The following is an 11,587-nucleotide window of genomic DNA, read 5'->3' on the forward strand; positions in this document are numbered from 1 at the left end:
AGGAGGCCCCCACCAACCCAGGAGGGATGCCGCCTCTACAGCACAGCTAATCAGGCCCAGCCACAGGATGTGGTCCTGCCACCTGTCCAGTCCCGTGTCCAATCCCCCATTCCACTCTGTCCACTCTGTCCCAGCTAGCCTGACCTTTCTTCCTTCTCTTACACAAGTTGTTCCTTGCCTCTTTTCACCAGAGACCCTTTCTCAGGCTCAGAGCTTGGCCTCATCATTCCCTCCCCCAGAAAGCCTTCCCTGACCACCACCTCCATGTCAGGAGCCCACTCTTGGCCTCCCATCACAGCACATTTCATGCTAAATGGTCCCATTCAGAGTCTCTTAGTACCCTAAGGAGGAAGATTGCTTCACTGCCATATCCCCAGTGCCCAGGTCAGTGTCTGGCATACAGCAGTTTAGTAAATACTTGAATGAATAAGGCTTGAAGAATGGGAGCCTATGTACAGCTGACAGGAAGCCCTCCCCACCCCTGCTCGGTAGAGAGCAGGGCTCTGTTCTGAGCACCCAAACTGGCTGTCTTGCCCTGCCCTGGCCCAGGAGGTGCTGTCCAAGTCTCCCTGCCACCCGCTGCCCCCTCCTGCTGTGTTGCCCTGACAGACTCCCAGAAGAACTTGGCTGGACTCCACACTTCTCCCATCAATGGTAAGACACGAGGCCACCAACACACCGGGCACAACAGCTGCCCAACTTGGTCAGAGCTGACCCCTCTGGGGACACCCAGACCAATCCAGGGCACCAGCCATAACAGCAGCAGCAGCAAAACATACCACATAGCATCCCAATGTAAACTGATGCTCAGGGGACTGAAGAGTTTTTTGGAGGTCACTAGGCCAGTGAGGCTGGGGTGCAAGCAGGCTCTTCTGCTGCAAGAAGGCGGTCACCTGGGCCCTATACCCATTCTGCAGGCCAAGGACTAGAAGCTGAGCCCACTGAGATGTCATTCTGAGACCCTGGGGCTGGGATTTGCACTTGCGGATCAGGGTGGGGAGGAGCAGCCAGAGGCACACACAGAGGGAACAAGTAGCAGCCAAGAGGGCACCCTGGCAACTCATTCCGTTATGAGCAAGACTCCTGGCAGGTCAAGTTAACAGAGAAAGCACAGATCACTCCACAGTCCCAGAAGACAACAGTAAACACAATTTTGATCTCAAAATCACAGGGCCACTTAGGTCCTCCAGGCCAGAGTTCTCTGCTATCAGCACTACTCAAGTCATCACCACCCTACTCTAACCCACATGCTCCTTTAGCAGGAAGCCAGGGGTCCAGTCATGCTGTCACCAAGAGGCAGCAGCTAGAGGAAGACCTGGTGTGACCTGCAAGCCTGCTGGCCTATTTGGGGCAGCTGAGAGCAGGAGCAGGGCACCAGGTCTGTGGGAGGAACACTGCCTACAGGGCTGCCGAGTAGAGCCACATGGGCTGAATTCTGCACGACACTTAGTTGTGAATGGTGCCCGTGAGAGTGCTGTGCCCTGGCTGCTGGTCCTGCCTGCTCAGCTACCTGGAAGAGAGGGATGGAGACAAAGAGGGAGCCCCTGCCCCTCTCATGAGCCTTCCAGGGCTTTACCGTCTTACTTGCCCCAATGTCCCATCTGAAGAAAGAACCACAATGCAGCACAACACAGATAATAAGGGATCAGTTTATGGGTAACAGTATCGGTCAGACTGAGAAGGTACCAGGCCTTTAGTGAGGAGCTATAGGCCTCAACAGACAAGAAAACAGAGGGATAGGGAAACAAAGCCAGATGGCTAAAAGAGGCCCAGGCAACTGCGCCTGGGCTCCAGATCCAGTTCTGCCCTAGGAATGTGGAAGGAAGAGGAAGAGCAAGACCCACAGGTGCCTCAGTTCTTGTAAGGCCCCCTTCTCTTCAATCCCTTCTGTCCCTTACCAGCAGGCTGGGACTTTTCACAGGTGGTACATTTCCGGGGCTAGGAACAGTTGGTCTGGGGATGGGGAGCCAGTGGCCTGGGTGCTTTGGGGTTAGCAGCAGCACTGGGGGGAATCTAGTCAGGCACCGCTCAGCAGGGCCGCTATGTCCAGGGCAGGCCCCCCACCCTGCCCACTACACCAACATGGTGCAATAAATAGTTTCAAGTACTAAGTCCGTGTCAGGCAGGAGAACTGGAGACTGCTGGGATAGGCAGGGGCTTAGGGAGAGAAGCTCCCAGCCACCCACCAAGTCCTCTCAGTGACCTCCAGCTGTATCAAGTCCACTGTGTGCCACAGGAGTAGGGATGTGGCCCCATGTCTACGTGGGCACTCCCTGCAGGGGCTCAACCCCTCAGACCAGTGCCAAAGCCTGCTCAGTGGGGCAGAAACAGGGCAGCATGGTGCCCACAGCGTCCACGATGGCTGCCAGGTGCTCATCCTGTGCCTGGGGCCCACAGAGCTGCATGAAGTCTGCCAGGCGTAACAAGTACTCGAGGTTGTGACCAGAGAAGCCGCGACAGGCCAGGATCTGAGTTGCAATGGCCTCTTCAGGCGCAGGGCCCAGGTAACCAGGATTTTGTGGGGTGGCCACATAAGCCAATGCCTTGAGTGGTTGGTCAGGGTTATCTTGGGGGTAGAAGGTGACTTCCTTGGTATCATAGCCACCAAGCACTGCCTCCCGCACGTTCAGGTACTTCAGGGCCTCGCTCACCTGCTCACCTTGAACCTGGTATGCCACACCCCAAGTGCAGCCCTAGGAGGAAACACGGACACCGGGGTCAGTCAAAACAGCTCCTGGCTGGTCCCACCTCAGGTCTGCGCTCTATAAGGCAAGTGGGCAGAGGACTGATGAGTCATCTAGTAGCAATACATCAAGCTCATTCTCCCTTTGTTAACAAGGGCTGACAAGGTGGTCTGCCCCCAAGGCAGAAGAGGATTCCTACTCAGAGTGTGGCTTGAGAACCAGTGGTATCATCTGTACACTTAAGTCGAATGTGAGGAATTTAAGGCCCCACCCTGGTCCATTTAAATTGAAATCTGCATTTTAACAAGGTCCTCAGAGGGTTCTTGTGAAAAGCACTGAGCTAGACCACCCTTCCCCTCAGCCAGTGTGGCATCTAATCTAGCCTGCAGCCAAGGACACATAAGCTCTCTTAGACCCTCCATGCTAGGCCCTATGGGGTCTCTCTCTTGACTTGGACACTTACCTCATGATCTTCAAGTAGGGTCACCACACGGCCAGGCTGAGGAGAAAGGAAAGATTTTGAAAAAGATAAGTTAGGAATCAGCTCTGCCACCGGTACTAAAGGAAACCCTTATTAACACTGATAGCCCAGGCCTCAGAGAACCCCACGCATCCAGGGGAAAGTGGAGAGAGTAATGCATGACTACGGGAGAAACAGACACATGGCAGTGGCCCAAACTGATAAATCAGAAACATTCATCAACATTGTGATCCACAGGATCACAGATTCCAGCCATCACAGTGATCTACTGGGCACAGACATTTAAGCCACAAAGCCCAAGCACAGGTTTATACACTTCCCCCACCAGCACGGAGGCACCGGCTGCCCAGAGAACCCCAGAGCACTGGTGCCCACTACCCTGCCCCCAACTCCTGCATTCCCCTGAGCATAGTCAGATGCTCACCATCTTGTCGCTGCCCCGATGGAAGGTGTCTCCCTGCCAGAAGCGGCGGCTATAGCCGCGCACGAAACCCACACGGCTGTCACTGTAGGCGAAGTCGGGCCTCCACACGAGAGAGCCGTACCCGAAAATCCACAGGGCTTGGGGGTCACCGTCATCCCGGGGGTGCTGCACCGGTGACGAAGTGGGCGGCGAGGCGGGAGGGGTGTTCTGGGCTGTGGACTCCTGCTTCATGGTGCCGGGCACAGGGACGAGCCCGGCGGCCTCCGGAGCCGGTCTCCGGCGCGGGCACGGAAGGACCAACGGACGCGCACACCTGGCCTGGCACCGCTTGGTCGCTCCAGCTACGCGGCCCCTTCGGAGGCGCCTTTTAAACCCTCCGGCCAGGAGGGCCCCCGCCCACCGCGCCAGCTGTCGCGGTGATTGGGGCGGGGCAAGTCCCCTCTTGACCAATCACCTTCGTGTTTTGCTTCCCGGTTAACCGCGCCGCCCTCTGAGTGGGTAACTGAGGGACCTGCCCCAGACCCAGCTCGCCCGCTGATTGGCTCGGTTCCACCTCTGTAGAAAATCTGGCAGGAGTGATGCAACCGCGGGGGAGGTTTTCCCAGCTCCGGCATGCAGCAAGGGCACCTCGGATTGCGTCAGGCGGCGGGCAGTGGGCACCGACGCGGGCACTGGTCGTCTCTCCGGCAGCCCCTCCTTGGCCTGGGCCCTTCAGCAACCAGGACCGGCGGGTCACAGGTGGGCGTCGCCTCAGCATCCCTGCGGGTGCACCTGGTTGGGTCACTGCCCTTAGTTAGCACGGACTCATTACCAGGGCCTGTGCAGGGCACGTCCCGCAGGAGCTCTATGGGAGGGGTAAGCGCCCGTCTCTGGGGCTCCTCCGCCTGGGAGCACGTCACGTACTCTAGAGAAGCAGTTGGAGACACCTGCATTCCACACAGGTGCCTCACGCGGTTGGCCCGCGTGAGCAAATGGAGAAACTGAGTCACGGGGCTGGCAAGTGGTTCTGCAGAAGCTGCGAGGCTGAGTCAGGCCGGGCGCCGGGAACTTGCGGGCCTCACGTGAGGGGTACGCCCAGGGCCAGTTGTGGAACCCTCTGAGCCCAGGTAGGCTTGGGGTGGAGCACTTGCAACCACCTATGTCACTTTGGTGGTAGTGTCCAGACCTGCGGAGAGAGGCCATAAAGACAGGCCTCTGTCCTTCTCTGCCCTGAGGCGAGAAGTTTAGTTCTGCTCAGACCTGAAACTTTTGCAACAATGATTGGGTTCATCTTTAGGCACAGAAGTTCCAGGACCTTCCATAAGCGGCAGGCAACGCAGCCAAATTGACGCTCCCAGACGACGGTGAGCAGCTACCGGCCTTCTCTCTTGGCTGTTGGCCTCCTGACCCACGGAGGGTCTGCAGGCTGTCTGGGTTGAGCCCCCTCAGCAGGTGCAAAAGGCTGCCCCTGGGGATGTCTCTGGCTGGAAAGAGGGAACAGAGGCAGCAGCAGACCTGCCCCCACCCCACCCCACCCCACCCCCCACTGCAGAACAGCCTCGGGGAAACTGCTAATGAGGTCCAGGGTGAGCCCTCTGGCAGGCGAAATGGGCAATATTGCTTCTCATTATATTCTAATTAGATGTTTAAACTAAAAATCACCTGCAAACTTAAAGTAGTCATTCCAAAAGTGTTTAAGATACACACAAAGGTGTGTAAATTGCACTTCAGTGTGTAGAGTATGAAGCTAGTCTGTAAAAGCAAAATAAGTTACACATTAATATTTGTAAAAGAAGTAATCTGGAAGCATATACCTAAACTGTTAACAGAGCCTGTCACCAAAGAAGAACTTGCAATATTAAATGTAAATGTTTATGAAAAAGTTTGTTGGTGGTGGTAGCTGTTGTTTGTTTGGGTTTTGTCTCTTACAAGGAGCATGAATTACTTTTCCAATTGGAAAAAAAATACAGGCAAAATGGTTGTTTCTGGTCATTTCTTTCCCTCCGTTCTCCATGTTCACTCTCCCCTCTTCTGTACCCCCCATCCTGTCCCCTTTAGTCCATATGGCCGCCTCCTTTGCGACTAGCTTCTTAAGAATATCCCCACCTCCTCTACCACCTTTCAGTAGTGGGATAGGAGGCAGGAAACTGGTACCAACATATTCCTGGAAGCATCTAAATTTGCACAAACAGTGCTTTGAAACAGCAACTTAGTGATACAAATCAAAAGTCAAAATGTCCCTGGCCTTTGACCCAAAACTTCCACTCCAGGAAATTATTCAAAATATGGGAAAAGTCATATGCCTAAATATTTTTCAATGCATTGTTATTTATTATAGCAAAACAAAAGAAAAGAAACCGCCTAAATATCCCAAAATAGCTAAACATTTAAGTAACTTATGGGATTACTCCGCATGGTGGAGAACTACACACAAAGAGAATAACTTAAATATGTAGCAATAGATGATTAAATAAATTTGATATAGACATAAAATTAAAGCTCTGTGGTCATTAAAACAGATGTATGCCTATACTTATTGACATGGGAACCTATCTGTGATGTATAATTCGGGGAAAAAACAAGTTATAAAATAACATAACTGTTTTAAACTTAAAAAGTCTATAGTGTGTATTTGCATAGAAAAAAATCCAGAAGAACACATAAAAAGTTCAGTGATTACCTCTGAGTGGTAGGACTACATGAGATTTGCACTTTCTTTTTTATGCCAATTCAGATGGTCTGGGATTGTCTAAGAGAACATAAACCACTTCTATTTAGAAAAGAAAAAGTCAAAATAAAAATGCATTATGAGGGGCACCTGAGTGGCTCAGTCAGTTCTCACGGTTGTGAGTTCAAGCCCCACATTGGGCTCCGTGCTGGGTGTGAAGCCTACTTAAAAAAAAATCCACTAGGAAAACAATGTAGTAAAAATGCCTAGGACTACATAGTCAGGCAAAAATGCATAATAACCATCACATGCACTATGATTAAAACTATTAAAACAGGGGCGCCTGGGTGGCGCAGTCGGTTGAGCGTCCGACTTCAGCCAGGTCACGATCTCGCGGTCCGTGAGTTCGAGCCCCGCGTCAGGCTCTGGGCTGATGGCTCAGAGCCTGGAGCCTGTTTCCGATTCTGTGTCTCCCTCTCTCTCTGCCCCTCCCCGGTTCATGCTCTGTCTCTCTCTGTCCCAAAAATAAATAAACGTTGAAAAAAAAATTAAAAAAAAAAAACTATTAAAACAATAACAAGATACAGGAGGAAAAAGAGGGGGGCATCATATACTAGTAATGGATGTGTTGCAGGTGATTCTTTGTTTTTCAAGGTTTATGAAATGTAATTTTTAATAATAAAAGTTTAAAGGGTAGGTAAGGTTTTCTGGCGGCTAAGAGGCAGAGAGTATATTGGAATTACCTGGGGAACATTTTCAAGATCAGACCTCCTCCCAACGGAAGAAAGCCAGCTGGTGAGGTCATCAGTAAGAACCACTTGCTCCAGGAAAGTTAGGCCCTTCCTCCTCTGTGCTTCCACAACCTCTTACCTCGCTTCTGTTTATCGGTCCCCTCCACCTCATGCCTATAACAGAAATCATTTCTTGAATGCTTACCATGAGGTAGGTAGTTTGCTAAATGCTTTACATTCGTTCTAATTACAAACTTCTCCCCTACTTTGTGAGGGAAATATCATTTCACAGGTGAGCAAACTGAGCATAGGGAAGTTAGGTAACCCACTCGTGGTATGCCACAGCAAGGCAAGTTGTGGAGCCTAGATCTAAAGGCAAGCAGTCCCACCCCAGAGCCTCCTTGCTGGTAAGCTTTGTATATCCTGCTTTCTGAGAACCTGAGAGCTCCCTGAAAGCAGACTTCATCTTTTAAGCCCCCAGGGGACCCACACAGGACTGGCTCATGGAAGGTTCTCCATAAAAGTAGGTAGAAGAAGTGGAGCTTTTACTTTGAAAAGGCCAGGGCAGCCTGGGGTTCAGAGGAGGAGGAATCTTGCAAGACACAGGTTCAACCTTGACCTCTCAAAATAGGAATCCCCACAAAAGTTGGCCCAGGGGTCTTGGCCACCTTCCTGGGAACAAGTCTTGCCTGTTTCCATTCCTCACTTATCCTTGCCAACATGTGTCTCCTTCCCTTCCAGTGGGACACTCCCAGGCAGTAAATCATCCCACTCATCAGTGCCTCTGTAACATCTGCAAGCAGCCATCCCCACTTTCTTCTGAAAATCCCCTCAGGAAGGGGCTGCAGATGTCATACCCACAGAAGTACCAGCTCATGAGAGGATCACCTCCACCTCGAAGAGTGGCACATGATTTGCACATGAGGCACCCATGATGGCTTCCTTTTTTAGTCTTTTCTCAATTTAATCTTTCCTTATTGTTCCCCTTCAGGCAATCACTTCTCATTTCCTTATAATCTGTTCCTACTCACTTCTTCCAGTCACTGCAATCAACTTCTGGTATCATTGGACACAATCATCTGAAACAAGGGAAGGATGTGTTTGGAAGCTGGGGGAAATCATACTAATTTATTATGCTAACCGATGAGGTTACTTGATAAAGCTGCTGATCCCCAAGGGATGAAATCGCTTCCTAGACATGGGCTCTAAACCCAGCTTGCCCAGATTTGAGCCCAACTCCATCATTTACCATCAGGCTCACTGTCTCTCATTCTCAGTTTTCTTAACTGTGAAATGAGGAATAATAGTATCCACCTTGTAGGTTCTGATGAGGATTGAAAGAAATAAAACCTCAGGGGAACCTGGGTGGTTCAGTCAGTTAAGCATCTGACTGGCTCAGGTCATGTTTTCGCAGTTTGTGAGTTCCAGCCCCACATCCGGCTCTGTGCTGACAGCTCGGAACCTGGAGCCTCCTGCAGAGTCTGTGTCTCCCTCTCACTCTGTCTCTCTCTCAAAAATAAACATGAGAGAGAGAGAGAGAGAAAGAACACCTCAGCCAGCACCTGGCTCCTTATTTTTACTACAAACTATACACTTTCCATTTTATTCAGGATAGAGCCATAGTCTACTATTGTGATTTATAACAAGAAATATATATTTGGTCTTCATCCTGTTCCTGGCACAGAGCTTCTAAAAGCCTTGGAATTTCCTCAGTGATAAGAGAAAGGTGATAAACAAGCTCATATCAACCACACCTGAGTTTAGTTTATTTGCGTGTGGGGGGGGGGGGGAACTTTTGGGAAGTCCCTAAGGATTGGGGGTGGGGGAAAGGCCTGGTTGCCAGGGAAACCAGCCATGTGATTAGAGGGTTGGAACTCTCAGCCCCAACTTCCATCCTCTGGGTAACGGGGAGAAGGGCTAGAGATTGAGTTCAGTCACCTGTGGCCAATGATTTGATCAACCAATGATTCAATCAACCACACCTATGTAATGAAGCCTCCATAAAAACCCCAAAGGACAGGGGTGTGGTCAGCTTCTGGGTTGTTAAATTCACGGGGGTGCTAGAAGGATGGCCCACTGAAAGAGGACCTGAAAGCTCTGGGCCCCTTCCCGCATACCTTGCCCTATGGGTCTCTTCCTTCTGGCTGCTCTTGAGTTATATCCGCTTATAATAAGCCAGTAATTTAGTAATCTGAGTTCTGTGATCCACTCCAGCAAATTAATCAAACCTAAGGAGGGAGTTGTGGGAACCTCTACCCTATCTATAGTGGTTAGAAGCACAAGTAACCTGGACTTTTCACTGGCATCTGAGGTGGAGGCAGTCTTGTGGGGCTGATGCCGTCACTAGGCAGATGGTGTCAGGACTAAGTTAAATTGCCGCATGTCCAGCTGGGGTGGCAGAATTGCTGGGTATGTGGAAAACCCACAGGTCTGGTGTCAGAAGTGAAGTATGGTCTTAGCGGAGTATTGAGAATAGATGAAAAGCACAGGAAGGGTTTGTTTTTCTTCACTCTACCTCTCGAGTCTGACATAGGTCAGAAGAATTGAGTAGGTCAGGAAAGTGGTCATGGTATTGTGATTGATTCAATGGAGGAAACCTCCGGTTATCTCACCCTCAGGTCTTGCCATACAATTCACAGATTGTTCTAGCAAATAGGGTGCTAAAGGAGTGTTTTTAAAAGGCAGGACAGGTGACAGTCTGCCCCAAGCCCATTATTAATAGAACGGTTGCTTGAGCTGAGAGATTTTCTGTGCATGCTTGGAGGGAAGGGATGCTAAAATAAATGAGGGGCACCTGGGTGGCTCAGCTGGTTAAGCATTCGACTCTTGTTTTGGGCCTAGGTCATGATCTCACAGCTCATGGGTTGGAGCCCTGCATCGGGCTCTGCAATGACAGCACAGGGACTACTTGGGATTCTCTCTCCCTCTCTCTTTATCTCTCCCCTACTGGTGCATGCACACATGTACCCACACTCTCTCTCTCAAAATAAACTTTAAAAGATAAATGGGGGCACCTGGGTGGCTCAGTCGGTTAAGCGTCCGACTTCGGCTTAGGTCATGATCTCATGGTTTGTGGTCTCGAGCCCCACATTGGGCCCCATGCTGACAGCTCAGAGCCTGGAGCCTGCTTTGGATTCTGTATCTCCCTCTCTTTCTGCTCCTCCCCCACTCAAGCTCTCTTTCTGTCTCTCTCTCAAAAATAAACATTAAAAAATTTTTAAAAATTTAATGAATAAAATAATGTACAATCTATGAGGGGCTACACCTCCCACAGACTTCTGGGAGATAAGCGTGTCCTCACTTCCTTGGCCCATGTGCAAGGACATAGGTCCTGTCAACACTGGCAAAAGGATGGGAAGAAGGAATGGCTGAATCCCCCAATACAGTCTGCCTCAGGTGAGGGAGAAAAGACAGCTGTTGTGCTGGTTATGCCGGCTGGATCCAGGGCCAAGGGGGGAAGCTTACTTGGTTCCCTGTCTACAAAAGCAGGGACTGGAAGGATTCTCCCTTCCTGTGTCCTGACAGAAGGGTGCATGGGATAGTGGGAAAACCTGGCTCCACTTCTAGCTTCTAAGGAGGGAGGAAGACACAGCTGATAGGGCACCCTGGTGTGGCCAGCGTTCCAATTACTCAGACCTCAGACCTCGGGCGTAGACCACCTGGAAGGGGAGGGGCCAGGGCTCCAGCAGAGGGCTGGGATGGCTGAGACTCTTTCCTGATTCTGAGGAGTGAGGAAGGTGCCTTTTGTGGCAGCAGGAAGTGGCTGGATGCAGGGCTGAGGAGAACGGCAATGAGGAGCATGTCAGTGGAGTGGCAGGGATGCTGAGGAGGCCCATGGGACCAGAGCCGAATGTCAGACCCCGCAGAAATGCTACAGTGAGGTAAGACCTGGCTTAAGAGAATCTAGAAAAACAATCTATGTGGAGAAGTATATGACTCAGGCCCACAGAGAGCCAAGAAAGTAAAGCCCCTTAAATGAGAGCAGCTGGGACACCATCCCCCATGAGCCTATTGCAAATGGGAAGGAGATTCTAGAAACTTTTAGATAGAGGAGGAAGCACAGAGTGAATGGAGTCACTGGTGGAGAGGATACCGAACAGACTGGGCCTAAGAGGACGGGCCTGGCCTGATGTTTGCCAGGGTGGGCAAGGGACAGCAATTCTTGGACAAGCCAAGTGGCCCGGGCAGTGCTAATGCCCATGGCTTGCTTTGCCTCCAAACTGAACAAGGAAGCAGGAACACTAGAGACAGACAGGCTGGCCATGCCTGGCAGGGCTTTGGCTCTGCCCTGCAGGGGGTGCCATGACATAGGACAGGCTCCTGCCCACAGCTGACTTGTGGCTAAATCCAGACTCTGGAGATGCTAGTTACCTTGTGTCTGCCGTAGCTTTGACTGTCTTTTTGGATCCTGCATTGTGGACTCAGAGGTCTTTGGGCATGAAGGGAACAGGCTGAGCCCGCTCTTGGCCTGAGTGTTAGAAGGGTACAGTGCCCCAGAGGCCAGGGAAAAGGTGGCAAAAGACACGTGTGACAGATCTCCAAGGGAAAGAGGACTATTGAGGACTTGGGGTCCTGCCATCCCTTCCCAGAGCCAGGGTCCCCTTTCCCCTATTCCCACAT

The 11,587-nt window shown here is 51.1% G+C and overlaps 1 protein-coding gene and 1 long non-coding RNA gene across 2 annotated transcripts; one reads left to right on the forward strand and one right to left on the reverse strand.

The window, feature by feature from the left end:
- Positions 1–1,635: 1,635 nt before the first annotated feature.
- On the reverse strand, positions 1,636–3,966 carry CHAC1 (ChaC glutathione specific gamma-glutamylcyclotransferase 1). Its single transcript, XM_043555628.1, has 3 exons — positions 3,590–3,966; positions 3,148–3,183; positions 1,636–2,693 (listed from the first exon to the last, which is right to left on the reverse strand). Exons 1-3 carry the CDS (start codon positions 3,818–3,820, stop codon positions 2,292–2,294), a joined length of 669 nt encoding a protein of 222 aa, XP_043411563.1. The 5' UTR covers positions 3,821–3,966; the 3' UTR covers positions 1,636–2,291.
- Positions 3,967–4,170: 204 nt separating this feature from the next.
- LOC122468754 lies at positions 4,171–5,549 on the forward strand. Its single transcript, XR_006293312.1, has 2 exons — positions 4,171–4,695; positions 4,866–5,549. It is a non-coding gene; the product is annotated as an uncharacterized LOC122468754 (long non-coding RNA).
- The last annotated feature ends 6,038 nt before the right edge of the window (positions 5,550–11,587 follow it).

This window comes from Prionailurus bengalensis, chromosome B3 (genome assembly GCF_016509475.1).
Source record: "Prionailurus bengalensis isolate Pbe53 chromosome B3, Fcat_Pben_1.1_paternal_pri, whole genome shotgun sequence".
Taxonomy (NCBI): Eukaryota; Metazoa; Chordata; class Mammalia; order Carnivora; family Felidae; genus Prionailurus; species Prionailurus bengalensis.

What these genes read in the sequence shown, in the direction of transcription:
- CHAC1 (XM_043555628.1), bottom strand. Translation starts at nt 3,820, where the DNA reads ATGAAGCAGGAGTCCACAGCCCAGAACACCCCTCCCGCCTCGCCGCCC. An exon ending in ATCGGGGCAGCGACAAGATG is followed by an intron (nt 3,184 to 3,589) that starts GTGAGCATCTGA and finishes CTTTCTCCTCAG; the next exon opens with CCTGGCCGTGTGGTGACCCT. An exon ending in CCCTACTTGAAGATCATGAG is followed by an intron (nt 2,694 to 3,147) that starts GTAAGTGTCCAA and finishes GTTTCCTCCTAG; the next exon opens with GGCTGCACTTGGGGTGTGGC.